Genomic DNA, 26,424 nt, shown 5'->3' with positions numbered 1-26,424 from the left:
TGCAGAGAGTATCAAAGTATTGATCCCCACCAAAAAATGATAGTTTGCAGCCATAACAAACTTAATTTAGACTTCATTTAGGATTCAACGCTGAACTGAATATATTAAAAGGTGCCCTGTGGAGATTTCTTATGAACAAAAAAGAGAAATCCAGTGTTTTGTTGAATGTTTCCTTCCACCCAGACCCACAGTCCAACTTGTGAGGTTGAAATGTGAAGTAACCTGGATCTACATCCATTGGCTTATTGGCTTTTGTTCAATTCCTGCTGGTTACAAGTACTTGTACTAAATGACACAAGCTTCTTATGCTCATATTGGATGTTCTTAAGTATTTTATCGTGTATTATGGTCGGTCTCAAGAAAACACTGCACTCTTATTGTCTCTTATGTTTATCGTCTTGGAGCTTAGCTCAGAGTTATAGGAAGGTTATTGTCTTTTTTTATGATACACACTTTCTGCTGCAAGTTTGATACCTTAATACTTTGTGGTTAAAAGTTTTATGTGTGTGGGCCTGCACTGGGGGTGTGATGGGGCTCTCTTTGTCTCGGCTGCCATAGTTGGCACATCTACAGATTAAGATTGGCAAATTGGAGATAAGAGCCAATCTCAAACAGCTACGAAATGTAAGAAAGTAGATAAAAGGGATGAATGGGCTCCCTCCAGAGAGGCTTTGGTGCCAGCTCAAAAAGCAAGACATGGTGGTACCTCTATCAGGCAAGCCTCTTAAACTGGTTTGGGGGTGACCCAACTAAGTGATACCAGCTGAGCCAGGGCTAACCCTCCTCTGGATAAATCAAACGTACACTCACATTGATAATACATTGGCATTTATGTGTGGACAACTGGCCCAAACACAGGAAAAGGTTTGTCAGCTCAACTACAACATAAATTATGTTTTAAGTAATTAGAACATTTAAAAGATGTTCACAAATGCCTTCCCAAGTGCAGATTTTCAAAACTCAAGTTTCTGTGGGTGCATGTAAAATGGAGTGTTTAGGAAACAATGACGTCACAGCTTATTTTTTTACCTTCCCTGTTGCTGTGCAACAGAAACAATAAGAAGTTCACTCGATAGGATCCCTGAGTATACTGACAATGTTGTTTTGGATATTTGACGGATTATTTATGTAGACGTCATCGCCACCTATCCGCCAGTCATGCTTGTTGGAGCATTTGTAATTGTTTTTTGTTTTTCATGTCTGGACAGGGATATTCTGTCAAACAAAATGTGGATGGAGATTTATTTTAAATGGAGGGGGAGATTTCTGTTCAAAAAAGTATCTGCAGGAGTGTAGACGAGGCCTTCACCTAATCTCTGTGTCCTCGATTTTGATCAGAAGATCCAACATATATGTGTAATTCTTCATGTTTCACTTGTTTTGCACTCACTGTCTCAAAATTCGTATTATGGTCATCATGGATCCTTCCAGCTGTGAGCTCAGTTTGACCGATGAGCTAGCTGTTGTATTGTTTCATACAATGGGAAACCTGCTACAGGCAGCTGCTGGCTCTGTGAGCAGGCATCTTCCCAGCCTACATGTAGATCCAGGAATCTGCAGGCTGGTTAGATGGTTGTCACATATCTTGCAGTCTTCATCAATACTCGAACTGCATCGCCTTCCTGGTGGACCATCTGGAGGTAGTGCTGATGTATTACCCAATCTTTGGGTAAGGCACAAGTGGTTGATTTCACTTTCAAAACACTCTGTCGATATTATTCTTGAAGATGTGTTACAAATATGAATCGGGTTTCTTTGCTTCCTAACCTGAATGCCATAAAGCAACTTTTTTAGTACTGTGCGATACAACGAAAATGTCACACCCGGAACGAGGGTGTTTCCGTAACCAGTTAATAATGATATTAATAATAAACCATCTTCTAGCTTCTTTGCCATATGTTGTGTTGTGGGAAAAGGCTTCTTCGTGTCTGAGTCTCTAAACTCTAACTTTGGTGGCTCTCCTGCTGCAAGTCCTCCTTCCTCACCCCCCCCCCTGATCTGGGCTCACCTTACACGTTAACAATAAACACCAACACTAATCAGAAGTTAGGGTAGCCACTGTTGTTTTTTGTATGTGCTAATATTGTGTGTTGAAGTAAATGGGATTTTATTTTGTGTTTTTAGTTTTTTTGCTGTGGTATCGAATTGGATACTGAATCATTCAAATTTTGGTATCGACTACAAAATTGTTGTCATCGTGACATCCCTAGTCACTAATCATTTCCATTTGGTTACTCTAAGCAATTTCTGTCAATTCACATTTTGACTAAATCATGAGGTATTAGTCACTTTGAGTCGCTGGAATACTTTAAATGTGTGAACATAATAGATGCAAGGACAACAGCAAGAATACAAAAAAACCTGCAAAAAAGGGGGTTGTGTAAATTTATATTATACTGAGGTAAATAACTGCCCCAGTCTGTGGTACTCTGTCATTAATGACAAACAGATTGTATATTCTCTGTATTCCACTGAAGACTTGAAGCCAATCCACATAATTCAGTGATGCTTCCACCTCACACAGTTTGCCATGTCTCTTCTGTCACATCTGAATGTGTTTACACAGCTCAGAGAACACTGTGCTGCCTGTCCCAGAGGGTTCAGTCTGGATGCCGCTCACGTCTGCTCAGTTTTGATCACCATACCCAGCACCTCAAAACAAATTATTCCTCACCCTGTCAAGTCTGCTCCCGAACAAACTGTGTCTCCTCTAAACTGAGTCACAATGTGGTTTAGAGACGTGCTCAGAATATAGAACGCTTTCTCGTCTCTTCAATTACTCTCAAATGAGTGTTTGCAGACACTGAAGATGATGGTCTTATTCTGCTGACTTTTCTACGTGCTTCTAGCTCTGATCTTCATGACAAAGACTAAATGTCACTGAAAGGATTTTTGTAATGCTGGCAGCAAAGCTCTGAAGATGGCAGTTTGTATGTCGTCGTTTCACCTCTTTTGATGCAGACTTGAATATCTCAACAACTATGGGACAGGTTTGTTCAGAGAAGTTCTTTAGAGACCAATGATAGTCACCAGAGGATGAATCCTTCTGACTTTGGTGATCCCCTGATGCTATACCTAACTTCAACATGAGTTTGACATTTGCGTATCAGTGTGAGATTTGTGGGCACTTGTTGGATGTGGCTGTGGAACTTGGTACAAACTATGTCAACTTGTCTAATACAATAGTTTAGAATCCAATATTTGCTAAACTGAGGAGATATTCATCAACTTAATGGGATAGTTCACCCAGAAATGAAAATTCACTCATACCTACTCACCCCCGACATTCATATTCTTGACACAAGGTCATTTACTCCAAGTTTTAAGTCTAAATGTCCACCAGAAGTGGCTAAGCTAGCGGACGTTAGCATTTCCGACGGTTCCTGAATGAACATCGTTGGAAGATATCGGAGACATTTAGGCTAAAAACTTAAATGATGTCGTTTCGAGTCGAATATGAATGACAGGGCTTCTGGACACCTGGATGACACCACACGAGCAGTATGAAGGCATTTTATGGTTATGTTGTTTTATTGTGTTTCCAACTCAACTGTCTTAGTGTACCATCATTTATATTTACAACATCACACAAAACTTCAGAGAAACATGGAGTTTATAATGCTCTTACACTGACAGGAGCACCAGCCCACACATGAGATCTGACAGATCCCTTTTACCAGTCTGCCCAGTTGCTAGCAGCCCACTCTCAGTCCTCCTGTGCAGGGCTGGCCGCCACTGTTGCGATCCAGTAAAAACATATTTTTAATTATTAAGCTATTTTTCTCATTAAGTAATTCTCAGCAGAGTTTGTAATCCACTGTAGCCTGTAGGATAATAACTTTCCTGTCGTAGTAGTCTAAGGTTGCTTTTTCATCAACACTTTCATCGCATATTTGTATCATCATCATAGACTGGGTCATTTTTTGTATGTTGTTGTAGGTTGACAAGATAAAGTCATCTTCCCTTTCATCTACCTGCTGGTATATCTCCTTAATGCCTCCCCCTTTAATCAGCTCATCTAAACCTAAGCCACGCAGCTGTCCCAACCATCATACAGTTTATCACCACAGCACACAGATAAAGACAGCAATAGCTATTGTTAATTATGTGATCTCACTCAAGCTTGCTGCTTGATTCATTGAAGTGCACAGCAGACAGCTAAGCCCCATGCTGCTCTCTGCTCTGAGAGGGGGATGTGTTCGTGGGTGTCACTGCTTTCCCCCAGGTTGCAGGCTGTCAAGATCTCTGCAGGATTCAGCTGTATTTCCTTTGAATACTTTGGGTTTTATTCCATCTAAGCAGAGACAAGAAATGGGAGTAAGCAACACTGTTTGTTACTTGGGAAGTTCAGGATTTAAATTCCCTCTTCTGAAGCAGTAGGGAGAACTACCAGGATGCTGTTGAGACTCATGGGTAGTTGTGTTGAATGTGTTTCTTGGCAGCGGAGCCCCCCTGGTCTACAGCTCACTGGGGTGAACTTTTTATGTTCAATGATAACGCCTGAGGCTGTCTGAGGACAATCAGTCTGAATGCATTCAGAAAATAATGGACTTCATTCATAATGCATCATCGCATGCGCATCAAGAGCCATTGTGATGGAGCTTATATGTGGAATCATGGAATGGGAGAGCGTGGTAACAGCTCTCTTGTGATGCTTTTTAATTTTCATTTGGGATTACAGAGTGAAGAGACAGTCGATGATCAAATCATGGTTTATTTACCTCAATTTGGAACCTGGCCTCTTTTTTTATCTTTCCAATATCAGATACAACCTTTGTCTCTCTTGTTCCCTGCTCAATGCAAGCTCAATGCTTCCTCCTTGTTTATATAGTACAATAAAAAGAGTGAATTGCTACAGAGTCAAAAGGACATGATGATTGTCATGTTGCTGCCATCATGAATCTTCCTGCAAGTGTTTCACATGAAGACTTCTACCAGCTCCGAGTGCACGCACCTTTCTTTTCCTGTCAGACTTTTTACTGTGAAGATGTCTTTCATTGAGGGTCACTTAACAGCAATAAAAAAAAAAGAAGGAATTATTTCATGTAGTGAAGTCTCTGAGTTAGCATAATACTGAATTTATTACAACCGTTTATACATCCTGTCTTTTTAATCACCCATGACTTCTTTTAACTAACTGTAATCGGACAAACTGTAGTTCCAGTTTATAGTTTTCATCCTGAATGATTTGATGCTACATAAGAGATGATCTGACTTTGCCTCGCGCCCCCATGTCCTTCTGCAGTGTATCCTGTCCCAGCCCAAGTTCTGGGCGGTAGAAGTCACAGCGCTTTGCCTCAGGACCAAACTGGAAAAAGGACGGTCTCGTTGTGTTGAGAGAGCCATGATGCAAACTCAGGTAAGGACACATGTTTATGGGTTGGGGGTGCTGTATTTATAGATTCATGAAGAGCACAAGCCTTCACAGAACTGTAAACCTTTTTCACATACCTTTTTTTTTACACAATCTGCCTTTTCTACTTATGTATCAAATTTCCACAAAAACCACAGTTTCTGGAAAAAGTTCTTACTACTCATGGAAAAGTAAAGGTGCACACACTGCAGACAGTGCTTTGGCTTATAAGCACCTACCGTCCAGAGAAATAATTTTTCAACGCTCTTGGAGAATTACATTTTGGATCTGCGTTTAATATGCCAGCAATTAAAGTTGAGTGTTGCAGTTTTAGAGTCACAAATACAAGATGGCAATGAGACCTGAGGTGCCAACTATAAGTTATAATACATTCATCAATGTCATTTCATGTCTAATACAGGAAGGAGATCGTCCTCAGGCACCAGGGGATCATTTGGGGCTGCTATCATGAAACAGAATAAAAACATAATTGTGGAACCATTTCCGAGTTCTCAGTTTACAGGTCAAGATATTTAGCGCGATATAACTTTTCCTCTATAGAAATTTAAGACACGTTGATATAACGTCGATAGGACTCAACACGAACAGCCAATGATAATGAGCATAGCGCTGCGCCGAACCAATCATGTGGCTTGGAAAGAGTTACGCCCACATCAAGTAAGGTTGACGCACTTTGACGCACGTTGACACTACTCTTATATACTCAGGCCATTGTATCTGTGTGAGTGTTTAAGCCCCGACTTCACAGAACCAGACTACTCGTGAGTACATTAACAAAGAGCAGCAGAGCTCGACTCCACTCACAGTGCCAGTGAGTTATTGAGTAACCTTGTTCTTTTTCAAAACAACCCTGAGCACAAACAACCATTAATTCACCACAGCTCCGATTGTTATTTTGGATGTTGATCAATAACATCCTTGAAATACGTAGCACAGACGGCATTTTGAAATTACTGTATGAAAATTGAAGACGTTAGGAGACTCAGACATCTGGCTGAAGACTGAAAGAAATAAAACATGGGTTGTTTTTTTTCCTCCAAATATTTTCCAGCTTGATGCCGAGTTCTGGAGAGTTAAGTTGTAAGCAGTAAATGTCATTTCCTTAGTTATACTTTATGTAGTTGGAGAGATTTCTTCGAAATGGTCCATGTTTATTTAAAAAATCAGCCACACTCCATCGTTCTTTTCTCTATACAAACAGCATAGAACTATTTCAGTGCAAAACATAATAAATAATAAACACTGCATGTACTCTGATAGGCATTAATATGTGGTAACTATTTTCAGCATTACAGATTGTTCAATTTGAGCCCACAAGTTAAAACTACTCAGTGTTTGTTATTAAGCTGCAGTCTACATCTGCATTCTACATTTGAAATGGCTTGAGCTTAAAATATTGTTTTTCCATTACTACTTTCTCATTTTTCCTGGTAATGTCTTGGAAAGACATAGATATGGACTAACTAAGGACTTACAAAATTATTTACAGGACTCTACACTTACGTTAGTTTTTAACTTATAGAATCTAGGGGCACGGCTTTTATACAAAAATAAATACATTTTTAAAAAAGTATTTTCATACGATGCAAACTGACTTAACTAGGACATTACAATAATTATAAATGATGTGTTTAGGTTTACTTTAGGTTAAGATTACAAAACTGTTTTGGGAGGCATTTTATTCACTGCGCCTGTAGCTAGAGTCTGCAAATGAGATGAGGGAGAACAGAATGTATACTGAAAGAAACATTTATGCCAAGTATGCTCAGTATACATTGTACCATAGATGACCGCTACCAAAATGTTTTGTAGTGAAAGCTTTGACCCATCAAATGTTTGTAGGTGTTAGTGGGATTGTTTGCCTTCCAAGAAACGGACGTATAAACCTTTTAATATATTTGTCTCATGTCTCTGAAAATGTCTTTTCTTTAATGTATTGATTTTGAATGTAAATGTAATCCACAATCAGTGGGAAATACTGTTCGAATTGTTAATGATTTGGTTGAAATATTTTATAGGAGTTTCACCATTGTGTTGTCACTTTGTATTAGCATGGTCTTTTTGCACTGACTACTGGCTTACCTGCACCCTTTGACTGAGGCATTATGTTTGTCTTATGCTTATACCATTGAGACAAAATAGTTAATCCCAGTGAATAATCCTTAGTGTCTCCTGTTTCATTTTGTGATGGAGGCTTTTACGTCACACAGTATTCAAACATATGCAAGATATATCAAGACTTTTGGGTAAACCATGTATATTTTATCATATTTAATAAAGCCGTTCTGTGGCAGCCACAGGATTGTGGCAGGTATGAGTATGTGACTTCCTGAAGCGGAAAAGGAACCACAAGAAGGAAGCTCTACTGATGAGCTTTTTACAATTAGTGTTGTCCTATATGAATGAAAGAATGTGTTTCTCTTCTATAGAAGACGACAGTAATAGATGAAAGGCTGTGGGTGATCATACAAGTCAAGCTCAGAGGAGTCGGTTTGCTGAACCTTCCTGGTCATCGTCCATTTAATACCAAATGACCCCTGTGTCCATTCAGTACCCCTGTTAATAGCTCAGAGCCAGATCACAGAATATATCAGACTTGTGCAGTTGAAATGGGGGAATTGTATTGTATCTGCTGTAATCCCATCTCAGTTAGGTGGCAGAGTCACCCAGTGACATGCAGAGACTGAATCTGCTGGTAAACTAAATCTCAATATGGTGAAATACAGTGATAGTCTGAAGAACACAGTAGATCTTGTGATGGACACAGCTGCAGACGTTCATCTGCTCTTTTCCTTCTCCAGGCTTTGGTCGACCACTTTGAAGACAAGAGCTGTCCCGTGACCGAGCGGCTCAAAATCTTCTACTGCTGCCAAGCCCCACCCAGATGGACTGTCCAGGTATCAAACCATTTATCTTCACACATTCCATTCCATTTTAATAAACCAAATGGAAGCAAACACGATGACGAGCACTGGATTCGCTTCACTCTGGATATATAGTCATCAGATATGGTGGAATACATTTTTCAAGATGGGGTGCAGCACTCGCATCACATCATTCACAGTCTATTCCCCGCTGGATCTACAGTGTGTTACAAATGAGAGAGTGCAAGCAATATGTAGCATGAAGCACATATAGCTTATCTTCACAGGTATTTGGTTATAAACCAAAATACTGGACAAATTCAACTTTTTACTTTTTAGTAACTATGAAAGAAATCAGTTGAATTTATCCTCACAGGTGAGTGGCCATGACTCAACGTTACTGTAGTGATTTGACACCAGGTTTTCACTCTTTGTATAGAATGTATAGAATAAATCAGAGTGGTAATAGTGTTTCATTCTCTGCCACTATATATCTGCACCTTTAATGGAACTGCTCCTCGCTTTGGAACTGCTCAGTGGCTTTCTCATAATTCTCCAGTTGAGTTGTTTTCCACTGACTTGCTTTTTATATACACATGTCAAGACAGTGATTAATCACACTTTCAAATTAATTGTAAAAAAAACAAGTGAAGCTTTTCTCACTGTTTCACAGCCTGTCAAGCTTTCCGGTATAGCACAGCATCATTAACAGTGATAACAATGACAGATTTACCAAGGAACTACATGGTCATGTCTAAAACAATGTTCCTTGATTCCTGTAGAGATAGAAAAATGCATAAAAGAAAACAGGTGTCAGATGAAAAGTCAGCATCCTCCTCAGTGGGTGAGCTGTGTGCATGACATCTTGCATGAAGTGCTCTTTTAAGGTCTATGCACAGTTTTTCAATGATATTTACTGTAGTTTGCAGGACTTTGGAGCCAATCACTAAACCTTTTGGCTTGTGCCTCTTGAGTATATCTAGTAGATTGTGGAGTTTGGGGTGTGTTTAGGAACAATATCCTTTTGTAGAAATGATTATCTTGTTCAGGTTTTACAGGTGGTGAGATTTTTTGTGTCCAGAATTTTCTGGTATTTAATGAAAACCATTTTTTTTAGATGTTATTCTGCAAACGTCTGACACTGAGGTTTGTGGTGAAGATGCAGGACATGGTTTTTGCTCTGATGACTCCTCTATCAAAGTCTTATTATTGCAGTTGGGACTGCACAGTAGAACAGGGCCCCCCCACTCCACAGTCTCCTAAATCTTACTGAAAATATTTTGCTGTCAAACAGATAACAGATTTTGCTTTCCAGCAAAACTATGAGCAAGTGCTTCCTTCAATCCTGTTCATTCTTTGGCCTTTGTAATTTTGCTTTTGGGAAGGCAATGTAAAAAAGATGCAGTTCTCCCAACTGTTTAAATACAGAGTGCCTGTTACTATTGTCTCACTATTTATTTGAATGTGTAGACAGATGCGTGACAAACCTGCTGTGACTAGGTAACGGGCTGTAAGCTTTGATTGGACAATCACTGTTGGGACATTCACAGTCTCATTCTGACCTTTCAGTAAGAAAATGTTCACCTTAGAATTTAGTGTAATACTAACCATTGTTTTTAGGGCAGAAGGTGACAACCCTGGATCAACGTGGGGAAAATAAGATATATAAATGTCTCACAGAGGTTGTAAAAATACTACCATTACGACATATTGTGACACAGTTGCTGAACCACTAAGCATCATAAGATCTATAACAAAGCCCAGGATCTTGTGTAGAATAAAATGGAAAGAGCAGTAGTAGAATAGGCAGTAATAGAAAGATTTAGATGTGTCCAAGGGATTGAAGGAGGGGGAGTACTGGAAAGCTGGGGAGGAGACATCACCCAGGCAGCATGTAATAACTGATAACAGCAATAAAGCTAGAGTTGAAGAGTACCTATTGCTGCCTGGGGACTTGAAAGGGGGTTGAGGTGGAGGATTGCAGCAGCACCGTGATACATGTCCTCCTCACAGGAGAACCACTCCCAACATGAACAAAGCACTGAAGGCCTTTTTATGGCTGGGGTCTCTCTCTCTCTCTCTCTCTCTCTCTCTCTCTCTCTCTCTCTCTCTCTCTCTTGTTTTATACATACTGTTGACATCCTTTGCTTTTCATTCATTTCACAGTAATCTAAAAACCAACTGTCAGACTGTAGAGAGTTGACTAGGTTAGTCTTTCTCTTACTTAGGTAAAAATAAAAAGCAACATCTATTTCAGTGGAGATGCCTAAATGCCTTTTGGTAAAGATTTTCACAGTACCTCTACAATGTATCCCAGTGACCTTGGTCTTTGACTTTTCATTGTGAGCCTCTGTGGTCTCTTTCATTGCAGAAACAGCTGGCCAGCCTGCTGACGGACCTCGGCTGCATCAGTTCAGCTCTGCTTATGTATGAAAAGCTGGAGCTCTGGGAGGACACCGTTATCTGCTATGAGAGGCTGGGCCAACATGGCAAGGTATACCACACACACAAAGACATCTGCTTTACTACAAACACTCTTCAGTTGGTGGCTCCCCAAACGATGCTTGCCACTGTTCAGAAGCTGCGTTCAGAATTCACAGGATTCTACAGGATTGTGTCTTTAAACCTGGTTCTTCAGTGAAGATTGTCGGTGCATATTAGTTTCTGTATGTGGAGATGCAGGGAGAATTTCAAACATTATACTAAATCAGTAAGCAAACTGCAAACAACCAAACCTTTACACAATTAAATGTGAATGTGAAATCTGAATCTGAGCCCATCTGTAGATGTTGTGCCAGTTCACACTTAAAAAGAACGAGTTCAAAGTTCAGTTCATGCAGATGAAAATGAACGAGTTCCCGTTCATAGTTAAATTTTTATTGGGATGATTTAGGTGACAACCGTACGGTCATGTGTTTGGTTATGAAGTCCTGACTGTGAGCGTCACGTCTCGTGTTGTACTGAGCACAACATGTTGACGAGTCATTTTCATGATGTTTAAATGCAGCCTCGTAAACTCTGGAATCAAACAAACACTAAGTTACTTCATGTGCTGATCAGGTCCTGATAACTAGTGATGAGTATTTATTGGTTCAAGTGAGAGCAGGTCAGAGTGGAGGAGGACACAGAAACTCCAGCTCTGTGTTTCACTGTTCTTCTACAAAGTCACTGACCGGCTGCTTCACGTGAACGAGCTCTGGTCTCACTGCGTGTGTCGCTCTGAGCGAGTGAGTGGGGCGGGGGGGTGGTATGGGTACATGGAGCGGGGCTCTGAGCTACTCAGCCTGCAGAAAGAACCCCTTTATGTCACTAGCCAACATTTGACCATAGGTAAGGGCTACAAAATAGATTGTATATTGGTTAATCACTGGGTTACTAACATCCAACACATCACTGAAATGATAAACGATTGTTGTCTCAACAATCTGCCTGTTTATCTCCATTTGGGGCATCAAACTTCCACATGTTTTGCAGCCATACCGCCACACACTGGGGTTGTGACTCCGGTCCCATCTGTCACACACTGGGGTTGTGACTCCGGTCCCATACCGCCACACACTGGGGTTGTGACTCCGGTCCCATCTGTCACACACTGGGGTTGTGACTCCGGTCCCATACCGCCACACACTGGGGTTGTGACTCCGGTCCCATACCGCCACACACTGGGGTTGTGACTCCGGTCCCATACCGCCACACACTGGGGTTGTGACTCGGTCCCATACCGCCACACACTGGGGTTGTGACTCCGGTCCCATACCGCCACACACTGGGGTTGTGACTCCAGTCCCATACCGCCACACACTGGGTTGGGTCCCATTCCCATACCGCACTGGGTGGCTGTCCCATACCGCCACACACTGGGGTTGTGACTCCAGTCCCATACCGCCACACACTGGGGTTGTGACTCCGGTCCCATACCGCCACACACTGGGGTTGTGACTCCGGTCCCATCTGTCACACACTTAAGCCTTACGTCATCAGAACCACATCAGCTGCAAAAAATAACCCAACCCTATCCTGGGGCCACAACGTTGGACTCTCTCAATCCTCGGGCTGCACGAAGATTGGCGCCATCACAAACACAACTGACCCAGCACAAGACAGAACCTTGGTGTTGCCCAACACCATCTGAGAACAGGCTTTATATCATGTGAACAATACAATACAATCCATGCTCTGATTGCACAAGGAAATTCTACTCTTGTAGATTTATTTGATAATCTGTTTTTGTTTAACATTATTTGGTGTATGTTGTTTATTGGTCGCTCATGTGTCTGAAGACACTGCCAGAGGGACTTAACTTTCTCTGCTTCTTTGTTTTCCACAAGTATAAACATTCCTGCTTTATAGAGAACAGAGTAGGAAGAGAACATTGAGCGGATAGTCCTCCACAGTAAATAAAACCCATGTCCTGGTTTGTTATGTGATTCAGCGACACTTATTTATGAAGTAAAACTTGACTCTCTTGTGGTGTAAACATAGAAACTGTAGCAATGTGTCTCCTCGTGGTATTTGAGGGAGACAGTCTACCAGGGAGCAGTCTCTCACCGAATGGTCGGTCAAGTCAGTCAGATAAATGCTCACTAAAACCCTCAGACTGATGTTTTCCTCTGGGAAAGTTGGGGTTACTCAATTTGTTGCTCAAATCTGTTCAGCGAGTGTTTTTTTTCCCACAATGGTCTAGATGGTATTTTTGCATTTCTACATGATACTGTTGAATCTGTCAGAGTGCAGTGGGATATAAATATGACATTTGTAAAAGGTTACTAAAGTTGTAACTACTATTGATCCATCCTTGTGTTAACCACTTATCCCTTTGGGTTGTGGGGGAGCTGGAGCCAATCCCAGTTCTCATTCACACCTACGGGCCATTTAGAATTGCTAATTAACCTGACCTGTATGTCTTTGGACTGTGGGAAGAAACCCACGCAGACTCGGGGAGAAGATGCAAACTCTACGAGAAAGCCCGGCTGGTCAGCAGGCTTGAACTCAGAAATCTTGTGCTGGGCTGTGCTAACCACACTAATTATTATTCATGAAGAAACATCTTTTGGTCAGGAGTCAGAAAGTATAGCACATTTTGTGCTGGTAACCAACTGCAACAGGGACAATACATTGAACATTCAGTTTTTGTTTTGTTGTGGCAGTATTCTCTCTCTGTTGCAGCTGATCTCTGCTGCTGGGCTGAGATGATTCAGTGAATCTTAATTGAAATGTACACTCAGTGTCCACTTTTTCAGGGCACCAGTGCACCTGCCCCCTAATGGAAATATATAATCAACCAATTATGGGTTAAGTTCAAATTTAAAGTTTGAACTATAAACAATAAAAAAAAAAAAGTGAGATATTTTGCTTTCAAATCCACACATTCCCTCACAGACCAAAAAAATTGGGACTTGCTAAATTACCATCTGGACAAAAGTGGATATCAGAGTCTATGACTTAGGTTTTATTGCTCACATCATCCTTGTGCAGACCGATATTTAACAAATGTAAAATTTATATTTTTAACATTCATAGGCACAGTCAATATGCATACATTATAAGGCATTCAAAATGCTAACAAATGCAAGTCCGTGGACTACTGTAGGCCAGTATCCAATTTCAATACTCGGCTTTATTGACATGACATTCACATGTGTTGCCAAAGCACAAATACAATATTTAAGGTCCAGTGTGTAAGATTTAGGTGAAAGGGATCTATTGACAGAAATTTAATATAAAATAATCCTAGTGATGTTTTCATGAGTGTGTTTCGTCTAAATTATACAAATTGTTGTTTTATTTACCCTAGAACGGGCCCTTTATATTTAAATACTTTATATTTACATCAGGAGTGGGTCCTCTCTACGGAGGCCGCCATGTTTTTTTACAGTAGCCCAGACTGGACAAACTAAACACCCTTTGAGTTTTTATGAAAACTGAAGGTTACCACAGGTTCTCTTTCATGTTTGGAAGGTGAGGGGTCACTAAATTCTACACACTGAACCTTTTAAAAACAATTAAATAATCAAATTTCCAATACCAAATTAAAAAAGCAATGGTAAATAAGATGAAACACTGAATGGAATAGATACAGTGTACGTGATATAAGAAAACAAGCCACTGTTCCTTAAAGGCATTTAGTACTATGTCTCTCTGCTTGAGTTCCTCTGTCAGAGCAACATGTTGAATTTTAGAGCTACAAATTAAATACACAGACGGCTCACCAGCTACCTCGGTCTGCATACAAATACACTCCATAACAACCAACATTACTTGTGAGTGGAGGCTCGGTACATAGTCCTGCAGGCTGAAAGGCCTCCGTTAGTCAATTGCAGCTTGTTTTGTCCAATTCAATTACCCAGGTGCTTTTAGATAATGATAAAAGTCTCCTGCACCCCTCTTGTCCTAAACCATGTGGTGTAGTAGTCCCAGCCAACAGTCCATGTTATGTAGTCACTGGGGTCCGAAATAACAATCCATTTATTTGAAGTGCTTTGGTCTCAGTCCAATGCTGCTTCTCTTTTCTCGCCCAGACGGCTCCTCTCCTGCTTTCCTCTGACACAGGGACGTTGTCTCATAGTAAGGCGGCGTGGCCTATAAATAAGATACAAGATAATGCATGGATACAACTATTTCACATATAATTGTAATTTGTTATAATATAGGACAAGTTTGTAACTTATTGTTAATGACATTGATATGTCAAAATCCCCCAAAAAGAAAATCCTTCTCAGACTTGATTTAAATAACCTTTATTATTATTATTTTATATTATTATTGCATTAATGTTAAAAAACCACTCTAAAAGCTCCTGAAATGAAGATTGTTTTGACTTTGATCGGTTCTCTTATTTAGCCAGACTTTTAATGCATCTTTTATTCTGTTATATATTTCAGTTAATCAGGATATTTCCATCAAAATACAAGAGAAGACTGACCATGATTAGAGTGGGACTGTACCTGACTGTACCGATCAGATTTGGAGGTTCAATTTGGCCATTTGTTCCTTTTCTTTTTCATGCGTACTATCAAAAGGCTTAATTGGGTGGATCAGGAGGCAGAGCGGGTAGTCCACTAACAAAGGGTTGGCGGTTCGATCCCAGTCTCCCACATTCTGACTGCCTAAGTGTCCTTGGTCAAGATACTGAATCCCAAATTCCCATTGAAAAGTGCTACACATACATGCACTGCATGAATGTGTGTAATGGGTGTATGACAAAACTGTATTGTAAAGCTCTTTGTGTCTCCATTAAGAATAGAAAAACACTATATCAATACAGACCGTTTATTGAACTGCCAGATTTTTGAACAAGATTTGTAGGGTTGTTAAGGGGGACAGCAACGTTCACATAATACAGTAAACGAACCAGGTCATCCTTCTCAGCTAATTGGTGCTAGTGATGCTAAAGACATATTGGAAATGTGCAACAACATTTCTTTCCAACATTAGATGTCAACTCAAAGTAATATGAAGTTTGTCTCAAGACTCCTCTTGGGTCGGTGTCAACATCAGAGACATCTTGACCAAATGAAGGGGAGGACTTGAATGATTGTATCCCAGAGAGCACTGTGAAGGAGAGAATCGCTCACTCTGCAGCTACATCTGGAGACCACAATTTCCTCTGAGGCTTCACCAACTGATGATTTGAATCTTTTAATAAAACAGAAAATATTAACCTAAAATACTATTTTTGTAAATTAACAGAAATCAGTCATTGGTGATTGAAATTTTTATTTTTTTTATGTGGAGCTTCTTTAAAACGAACAAGATTTGTTTAAATTAGAGATATAACAGTGGGTTAAGCAATTAACACAATGTCACTACGTCATGCCTCTATTGCTATGTTTCCTAAACATGGTTGAAGCTCATTGATGATCAGTGTGTTAACTTAAACTTTCCTCCTTTTCAATACTGTCTGCATCTTGCTGTCCGTATTTGATTTGTAGAAGGAAATCCACAGCATTACTTCATATGCTTCCCAAACTCACATCAGAAATCATAATCAAGTTAGACTCTCATCTCGGCTACATCCAGTCAGAATTAGATGTAATTACACACTGTGAACTTTGAATGTAACCAAAACAAATGTTTAATTTTAAGTGTAGTTTGTAACTCAAAAAGAAAGTGACGACCCTAACATTTTTGTATAACTCTAATATGACAGCAATGCCAGCAACAATGGAGCAGTGTGTGGGTAAATGTATTCAGTACACAGTGGAGGATATAAGCTTTATGTGTTAATTACAGGATGCTGTATCTGGAACAACCTGTTCAGAGCTCTCCTCAGAGGACCTCAGCTTGTCAGTGGTTAGACCGGAACAGTCCAAATCAATATAAAGCCATTTAGAAAGTGTGCGTCTCAACTTATCCGAGAGGAAGTAGTAAGTGGAATGGTGAAGTGCAACAAATGGATATGTCCACATTATTTGACCCCGTACTTGAAATACAATCTTTTCTCTGTCTTTGTTCCCAAATCTTTTGTGTTGCACCTTATTTTCTGCCCATTACTTTGTTGAGTTTAGTTCTGTCTTTGTTGTTCACTGGTCTGTTGTCTCCTCCTCTACTTCATCCTGCTCTCCTCTGCCGTTCATTTTGCCAGGCCGAGGATATCGTTCGGAGGGAGTTGGAGAAGAAGGAGACGCCCAGTCTGTATTGCCTTCTGGGAGACATCTTGAAGGACCATCAGTACTATGATCGTGCATGGGAGCTGTCGGGCAAGCGCAGTGCCAGAGCCATGCGATCCAAAGCTCTGCTGCACCTCCGCAGCAAGGACTTCCAGCAGTGCGCTGACTGCTTTGAGCAGTCACTGAAGATCAACAGCATGCAGGTACAAGTAAAGCGCTGACACTGCTGGGAATCCCTGATTACTGTGTGTTTACTGTTTTGCTTAATCGCTTGAAGTAAACTGAAGATTAAAAGAGAGTAGAGATCTGGTTCTACACTCTCAAAATGTTCGGTTCAGTGGTCTGCATACTTCTGTACCAAATTGATCAAACTCGAGTGAAGGCAGAGAAATCCATCCTTCCTCTCTTCCCTCCCTCCCTCCCTCCCCCCTCCCTCCCTCCCTTCCTTCCTTCCCTTCCTTCCCTCCTTCTTTTCCATGACTGTTATTCTGGTGTACATTGCTTTGATATCAGACTACATCCTCTAGCTCCTTGTAGAGGATGCTGAGGTATCCCCAGGCCAATTCGATGTGTAATCCCATCTGTGTGCTCTAGGTCTACCCTGGGAGTCTCTTTAATTTTGTCTTCTAATGCCAACATTATATTGGGTTGTGGCTTTTAGCCAATATTAGCATGCTAACACCATATACTAACAGTGTTGGGATGGGATACATTTGATAGATTTATCAGGTGTGAAATGTTAACATCGTCTTGCATGTTTGTGGGTCTTGTTAGAATTCAAATAATGTTTATTTTTCTAACAGCAGAAACAAATCAACAAACCGTGCATAGGTTCAATACTTGGATTGACTTTTATATGTGTGTATGTGTGTTTGGACAGCTTGGAGTGTGGTTTTCCCTTGGTTGTGCCTACTTGGCTCTGGAGAGCTATGAGGGAGCTGCCAGGACTTTCCAAAGGTGTGTGGGACTGGAGCCAGATGTAAGTACCCACAAACAACACACACAGAATAAAAGTGAACATCATAACATTGAAAAGTGCAAGCAAGACGAATTAAGAATTCCGTATCTTTGAATTGAATTCTCCAAAGATGCTTTCAGACATGCACTTACCTCCGGAGATTCTCCTTACTTTCTCCAGAGGAGGTGCATGTCTGAAGGCAAATGTCCGAGTGACAGCCTCTGGATTATCTGCAGACTTTCTCCGCCTCCTGGCCTCCTAGTATAAAGTCTGCAGGAAGTCGGGAGAACACAGCAGGGGGATCCCCCGCTGGAGTCACAGTGGGGGGGTGATGACGCTTCTAACGTGCCACAGATGCAAAAATGAAAAAAACAACAACAAAATATTTCTCTGAGAAAAGCTGTTGACCCACACATGGAAGACACTGACAAAGATGTCTAGAGAGTTTGTGGTGATGAGAGCTGACATCGGTGTCTGTGTATTGTCAAGATATTCATGTGATGTCTGCAGCAGAATCAATCCTTTACTTCCTGCCTCTACCTGCTGCTCGACCTCTCGCCTGAATGCGTCTGTGCAGAGAACCTCCTGCTGTGTCGAGCATGTGTGCAAAGCAAACTGCGGCTAAAGTCCAGACCCAATTTTCCGGACTTTATGCGCAGGTCATGTCTGAAAACGTCTCTCATTGATAGTTCTCATTCACAGATATACATTGGCCGAACTGTCCTCATTATTTTCAGAGCACGGAACACAAACACAGACCACATGAATCCACATCACCCCTTCACTTTTTGTCACCTTCCATACATTATTGTGTGGATACTTGAAAATGCCTTTTCCTTACCATTCATAAATAGCTCTGTTATTATTAATATCTAAAACTCTTCCTTACTATCTCCTTCCCCCTGCTCCTCTTTGTCCTTCCCTCTTTGTTTCCCATCTCCCGCTCAGAACGCAGAAGCGTGGAGCAACCTCTCTGCAGCGTACATTCGCCTCCAGAAGAAGTGAGTATCAGTATGAGTATCAGAGTTGTAACTCTGGTTGCATGATTCTTGCCAAATTACAGCCCCATTGAGCCCTGCACATTTTAAACCAGTGAGAAAACCAGTCTCTACAAAAAATGGAGATCCCAACTTTTCCAACTTTAACAGAATAGGCCTTTAACTCAATGTCATGTTGGTGGAACCAGTTTTTTAATGCATCATCCAGCTGGAAGTATCCATTAGAAGATGGGTGGACCATACACCCTAGTTGGGATGGATCCATGGATTCATGTTGTTTACACCAAATTATGAAACTACCATCTGCATGTGGTCGCTGAAATCCAGACTAGTCCGATCTAGTGAACATTCCCCACACTGTTACAGCACCACCCCCCACTCAGACTGTTGGGACTGTTGACTATTGAAGCCAAACTCTGAACCGACTGCACTATCAGCAGAAATCCAGCTTTTTCAGTCTTCAACTGTCCAGTGTTGGTGAGTCTGTGTCACTGCAGCCTCAGATTTCTCTTCTTGGCTGACAGGAGTGGAACCGGATGTGGTCTCTGCTGTTGCAACAATGTTTGATTAAATTATTTACAATAACAAGCAAAGTACAGGAGTGGCTCCTACTTTTTAATGTAAATGATTTAGTAAGTGTCATAGTTTCACTGGGCAAGACAGGTGTGTAGGTGTGACAGGTGCAGTGTAACTAAGGAAAACATGCAAATAGACTAAACTCGAGCAAATGAAGAAACACCCTTTGCTTTTTTTAGAAGGAAAATCAGACAAACAATGCTACAAATCAACAGATCACAAGCTGGTTTGTCAACACAGAGCATAGAGATGCATGCAAGCAAACTGTACAAAATGAAAACAGAACTGCATTTTGTGACTATTCCCCTAAAATATGTTTTTTAAATGTATTACTGGTCACAAAATTGAAACAGATTTTAATTCTTAATGGCTCTGGTCTGTGGAAAGTCATGTTCGTGCAGACGTGGCGTGCTGTTGTAGTGAATGCTCTGGGGAGGCAACAGTGGTATAGTGGTATCCAGTGAAACCTCCGAGTGTCTCTGAGCCTTTTCTCACATCAGACTCATGTGCTTTCAGGCCTGAAATTGAAAAGCAAAGTAGGAAAGCTTTTATTAAAACCTGGTTAGCACTTTTAAACCTGAAAAGGGGGGTGTGTTTGTGTGTGCCTGTGCGTGCGTCTGTGTGTGTATGTGTGTGATTGAAGAAGCAGCAGCAGCATTGTATCTTTTCAATCAACCAATCCCAATTACTGTTCATTACAGTTAATACTGTTCCTGCGATTGGAACATTAAATCTCTTGGTTCAGTGTTCCCTTTTACTGCTAAGTATCGTCTTTCAATTTTTCTTTTCCCTCATTGTCTCTTCCTGTCCCCCTCATCGGCAGAGACAAAGCCTTCCGTACGCTGAAGGAAGCCCTGAAGTGTAACTACGAACACTGGCAGATCTGGGAGAACTTCATCACTGTGAGCATTGACATTGGGGATTTTACAGAAGGCATCAAAGCCTACCACCGTTTGATGGACCTCAGGGAAAACTACAAGGACATCCAAGTAAGAACTGTACTTGAAAGCCCCATGAAATAAAAATATATCTGTGTGTATAAATCTCTGCATTTCTATATTCTTTCATTTCATATTCTTTCATTTTTTGTTCTCTATATGAGTGAAATGGTTTTAGCTACTTTCTATTACAGTTTAATTAGTCATTTAGAGAGTAATTATCATAGACAATTAGTAGAGGAAGCTCTAAATCTTTCTTTGAATTTTAAAAGGATGAAACCTGGTACATTTGTAGCTTCTTTTGGACATCACCCTTAAACAAAGGCTGGAAGCAGCTTCTGCTTTCCTCCTCCTTATGGCTGTGGAAAGACAGAAACTGGGGAAGATGCTTTTAGTTAACCTTACAGCTTTTTGAGAGGCAAAATAGGTCACTTTTAATTATATGTTAAGCCCAGCAAAGAAACCAATAGTTTCCTGTTGTGCCAATTAAACTTTTTCATTGCGGCCACAAATGCAGAGTCATTACAACAACTGCAAGGAAAGCCTCCCTCAGTCATGTCTCAGTAATTGCACACCCACCAAAATTAAAAGATTAACCATCAGCTCTGCCTAAACAAGGAAAAACAGCCAACAGTGGCATTTTCAGGATAATTAATTCTCCCCTTCAGCCCTGTAATAATTTAAGTCTTGTAGTTTTGAGCATTTAACTTTGAAAAAGCCAATTCCTAACCTTGTGGAATAGTTGCAACTCTAATGCAGACAGACATTCTGAAGTCTTTGGCTTAATACCCAACCTTAATTTTAAACTTTTTTAGGATTATTGCAAAAATATTTTACATTAACGTTTCTACCCTTTGCTTGTATCTTTGTTTCAGGCAAAATTTCAACATTTGCATGTTCATTTATGTTGTTCGCAAGGCTACAAAATATAAAAGTAGAAGAGGTCAGTAGCAGCCTCCAATGATCAAAGTACAAATCTTAAAAAATGGAATTTGATGGGTTTCCACCTCCCTACTGCTTTAATTCCTCTAACAAAGGAAGTGCATGTATAATGTAATTTCACTGCCATCATAATACAGACAGCTTCCCCTTAGGTCCAGTAGTTTTAAGCTATTAGACTGTAAAGTCCTCCTTATAACACAGTCATCCTTTTACCAAAAAAGGAATTCCCAGGTTTCATAGTTTGAGTATGGTAACATAAATTACCCTGTCATAACTTTTAGCTATGACCACACAAGTGGGACATTCTCCCTCTCACTAAGATTGCACATTTTTGTGAAGTGAGACAGCGTCTCATTTGGAGCAGGACCAACAATGTGACAGTGGGACTTATAGTCTGTCCCCAAGTGACTCAGACAAAGTATTGCATAGGGGCCCTGTCACACTAGGATTTGGTGGTGGAAATGTTTGATTTCTGCACAAAACCGCTAAATTCAATGCATATGTCATCATTATTGTTGCAATATTAAAGAAAGTAGAAAAAAAAGCATTGATACTCCTCCTTATTTGTATCCGCTTCACGAGTTAATGGGTTCGTGTTTGGCCCAATCCTTCCACCAATTTCAAGAAACTCTGTTGAGTAGTTTTTGGGTAATCCTGCTTTCAGATATTTAACCTAGCAAGCTAAAAAGCAGTTAGCAAGCAAGCTAGTGTATCTATGGAAAGCCTTTGTGACCAAGCATGACATTCATATCTATCATTAGTTCACGAGTTGCAATAGTTTACCCAACTACTCACCAGATGACCAAGCTTTGGCACTGTGAGGACACACAGGTGAAACAGAAAAAGTATAATATCAATATCCCGGTCCACTCATTAGCTTTATCTGAGTTTCAGCCAATTCTACAGCCATTTGTAGCAAATGTTGTTTTTTTACCTCAGGGCAATGTGCTTAATGAAAAGTTATGGCATTAACACTATTTAATTACTTTTATTCATTCATCCTCTGCATAATTGAGAATATTCTCCCCAAATGACATGTCCGTTGGACCTACAGTTGTTGAAATTAAATTTAATCATCATTTATTAAGACAGTTCCTCTTGTGACCACAAAAATATTTTTCCATGCAGGCTATTTTTAATTTAGTGTAATTATAAACTTTGAAGTGGTGTTCAAACCTGATCAAGAGGAAGGTCTTAGAGGTGGTTTGGTTGGGTTGACCCATTCAGGCAGACCCCCGTAGGTTTAACCCATGATGTCAGTCTGAATGGGATAGAAGTGTGTTCTACTACTTTAAATACATGTACCACTTCCTCTCTCCTTCTCTCACTGAAACGAATCTGTCAAAACTTCAGCTCAAGACATCAAATGAAAGTAAAGTCTCTAAAATGACTGTTCCATTTTTATCCTTCTATTTATATGAACATTCATCTCACACCTTCAAATGGTGTTTTGCATAAATGGTGGTGACAGTCAGTGAAGGAAGGATAGTGGCAGGGACCACCATGAATTGCTCTCTTATGGAATGTGTAGAGGGCTGGTGACAAAACTGATTGGACTGGCTGATAGATTTCAAAGGAGCTGAGGGTCTCGTGGTTGAGCTTTGTGCCTCCACAAGAATTGTATTAGCACAATTCACTCCCACTCTGTAGAGGCAGTAAACCCACAGTCTCTTCAGAAAGAACAGGTGAGTGTTTTGTATTGTCCATGGTTGTGTTCTAAAAGTGAACTTCAAAATGAGCTTCATCGCAAAGTCTGGCCTGGCATTTGTGTTGTTATTCTTTTTTCTCAGCCAAGAGGTTATTACTTTTCCACTTAATTTCACACTCTAACTGGATCTGAGTCATCTATTCAGTTTTCATCTTAAAGTCTTGACGTCAGAGGCAGGCATTATTCATATGATGACATCAATTGGTGTGTTGGTCTTTGTAACAGTGCCTTTGGTCTCCACTGCTTAGAAAACCCATGCCCTGAAGTGTCAATGAAAAGCCTGTTCTGGCCTCCTGTATGTTGAGGTGTTATCTGATGTGGATGATATCAAAACTTCTGTGCAGCATCTTTCAGGATGTCTGACGTGAGGTTACAGATTCAGTTGATTTATCTTCTTGTCACTGCAGCACACACCAAAGAATCCAGACAGAAGGTTTATTTGTTACTTGTGGGAGGTGGAGAACTAGATAGCAGATCTCAGCCGGAACTCAATTAAAGGGGCCAATAATGTTCCTAAGGGGGGAGGAGATGGGCTGACAAGGTCGGTCATCCTGAGATATACTCACATACACTACTTCCTTGGGTCCAATTATCCACTAACATGGCTTCTCATATCACTACTACACAGACGACGCCCATTTCGTCATACGCACCAGATGACACCAGCACATATCTCTGCTCGTCTCTGACATATCCACAAAGATAGGGGAAATGTCTCCTTCAGCTAAAAATCTCCAAGACTGAATTCATCCCAGCCAAGCGAACTCTCCATCACAACATGAACATCAAAATGAACTCCTTATCTGTCACTCCAGCCAAGGTCATGAGAAACCTTGGTGTCATGTTGGATAAGCAGCTAGCTTTTCCTGGAGGTGTAGTGCTACTATACAATCTAAGCAAATGTAGGCGTTACCAGACCCAATATGCCACTCAACTGCCCTACTGGTTCAGAATCCAATTCAAATATTGAATTCTTGCCTACGGGAACTTCTGGTGCTTCACACATCTATTCAAACTTGATCACACAGGCTGTTTGGCATCGGACACTTTGTTCCTCCGTAGTGTGGCACTGCCATCACTGCACACCTTGCATCTACAGTCCAGACTGCATTTATGTTTACCCTGGAATCTCTCTCTATCTTCAGAACCCTCTTGAAAACTCCTCTCATCACAGAGGACTTTTTGTTTAACACCCTAACAAGCCTAACTTACTGTGCACTTTGTTATATTAAACAGATTCAGCACATTGTACTTAGTTCAAGCTCTCCCACTGTACTCCCAGTGTTTCCCCTCAGTTGTAAGTCGCTTTGGATAAAGTTGATACATTTGGATGTAATTTGCAAATGAGTCTTACCATGTTTGTGTTATTGTGTTTAAAACCACCCTCCTTTAATTGTTTATATTCCTAAATTATTTAAGTTTTATTTGTTACAATTTCAGCTGTAGTTAATCAAAAATAATGCTGATCTGAAGATCACAGTCGGTGGCAAACTTGCTGCACATCCTTTGGCTCTTTCACCACTTGGAGGCTCTTAATGTGATGCAGCTGCAGTGTAATATTCTGTTTGCATTAACATTAATCCAATACAACTCTGACACAGTGTAGAAAGAGCAAACAGTTCAAAATGGGGGCTTTTGTGATGAAGTGAAGATTTATTGGGGAGATAAGGGTTCTGGCAGGCGAATGCTGGGGGCAAAGAGGGAATTGCAGTTTGCAGGATGGACTTACAGAAGGCTGAGCTGAGAGTGAGCCAGTAGGCAGGGGAATGAGCTGGGGACAGACTGATGAGGCAGGGGGCTGAGTGAAGTGGGAGACTGGTAGAGATGAGCTGGTGATGGACGGTTGTGATGTGGTGAGCATACTGTAGCAGGCAGAGAGGTGAGCAAACATACAGGCAAACATGAGGTAATACTGAAGCTCAAGGAAATGAAGGTTGATCAAGGTGCATCCAATTTGAACTGCTTGTCAGTAGTGATGCTCGTTTATAATAATTTTGATTGTACATTCTATGATTTTTATTGGCAAAACATCCTTTTCACCCATTGAATTCATTAGAATCATATTTAATCAGATTGAAAATATCTGTAATTTACACATTATGAAATTTGCTCCCACTTTCCTGTTTAGACATCATAAAATATACAGTTAAATCCAAAGGTTTGGACTCACTCTGGGCAAATCACCTGTTTAGTTACGTTTTTCAGTTAAAATAATTAAATTTGACCCCAAACAACCAGTTAAGTTATTGCGGCATGTAAAAAACCTTTGTTATTAGGCTTTAATTGGCTTGTTCGGACTTGCAAGTCAGTTGTACAATTGTTATCAGGAATCGACTAGATTACAAATCTCCAAGTTTCTAAATCCTCTTACTCTTCAGACGTTGTAACAAACAATTATAAGTTTCAATGACAACAGCTTATATATTTTGAAGGAAATTTACCTTGAAAGGATTATTCCTTTTAACATAGTGAGGATGTTGTTTATTTACATATTTATTAACAAGTGACAAATATGTGAGAGACTCTGCTGCTGATAAATGAACAGATTTTTATATTGCACTGAGAAGGGAAGAATGAATTGCACTAAATATCACCAAATTCTGGATAAAAATGTCCTGCAGCTGGTCGAGTCTTCAGCTCATCCTACTGAACTCAACATTGTCTAACAATCTGTGGGTAGAACTTATACTTGCTGTGCATTCAAATCTAAAATATCTCAGAATCCAAAGTGATTGCAGGAAGACTGAGAGAAAATTCCCAAGAATCTTGACTCTTAACTAGAAAATCGATTTGCATTGTTTTATAATCATGACAAAGTTTAAAACTGAGAAATTAAGAGAAGGATTGAGAGAGGAATCTGACTGATTGCTGTCCGCCTCAGTAAACCTGGGATTTCTGAATAACACTGAGCACCAAGATGCTGTAGAATTGATAGCAGTGTTTTCCACTAATCACCTGTACCATGGCGACGAGTCATAGACGAATTAGTCCTGCCACAGTTTCATAATGATCCATAACTTTGATAAAAACATGAAAGATCTCTCTCTCTCTCTCTCTCTCTCTCTCTCTCTCTCTCTCTCTCTCTCTCTCTCTCTCTCTCTCTCCCATTGGTCTCAATAGTCTAAACCACATTTCCCATAAAATCGGAAGGATTGCATTTGGTAAAGAAGTCCACCCCATGACATCACATATAACAAATTCATGTTTCAATATAAATCTGATATTGATGTTTTCTCTCTTACTTTTTCTGTGTGGCAGATCCTACAGATATTGGTTAGAGCAGTAGTTGAGAATCTGACAGACAACCAAGGGGTACAGGCAGCAACCTACCAGTCCACACTGAAGGAGCTCCTGGGTCGGGTCACTTCCCGCCATAGCCACGATGCTGAGATATGGAGGCAGTATGCTCTGGTGTATGGCAACGGCCACAGCTCAAAACCAGAGGACAACGAAAAGG

At 40.5% G+C, this 26,424-nt stretch overlaps 1 protein-coding gene across 1 annotated transcript in view; it reads left to right on the top strand.

Annotated features, from left to right (window-relative positions):
• Positions 1-26,424, top strand: part of ttc27 (tetratricopeptide repeat domain 27) — a 66,309-nt gene that overhangs the window by 35,984 nt on the left and 3,901 nt on the right. The window contains exons 10-17 of the mRNA XM_035172733.2: positions 5,246-5,359; positions 8,176-8,271; positions 10,610-10,732; positions 16,823-17,050; positions 17,728-17,826; positions 18,754-18,806; positions 20,203-20,368; positions 26,226-26,423. Coding sequence (XP_035028624.1) covers positions 5,246-5,359; positions 8,176-8,271; positions 10,610-10,732; positions 16,823-17,050; positions 17,728-17,826; positions 18,754-18,806; positions 20,203-20,368; positions 26,226-26,423 — 1,077 coding nt within the window. The remainder of the gene's footprint in view (positions 1-5,245; positions 5,360-8,175; positions 8,272-10,609; positions 10,733-16,822; positions 17,051-17,727; positions 17,827-18,753; positions 18,807-20,202; positions 20,369-26,225; position 26,424) is intronic.

This window comes from Hippoglossus stenolepis, chromosome 12 (genome assembly GCF_022539355.2).
Source record: "Hippoglossus stenolepis isolate QCI-W04-F060 chromosome 12, HSTE1.2, whole genome shotgun sequence".
NCBI classification, from domain to species: Eukaryota; Metazoa; Chordata; class Actinopteri; order Pleuronectiformes; family Pleuronectidae; genus Hippoglossus; species Hippoglossus stenolepis.
Note: the sequence above shows the minus strand (reverse complement) of the source record. Positions and strands in the feature narration are given on the sequence as shown.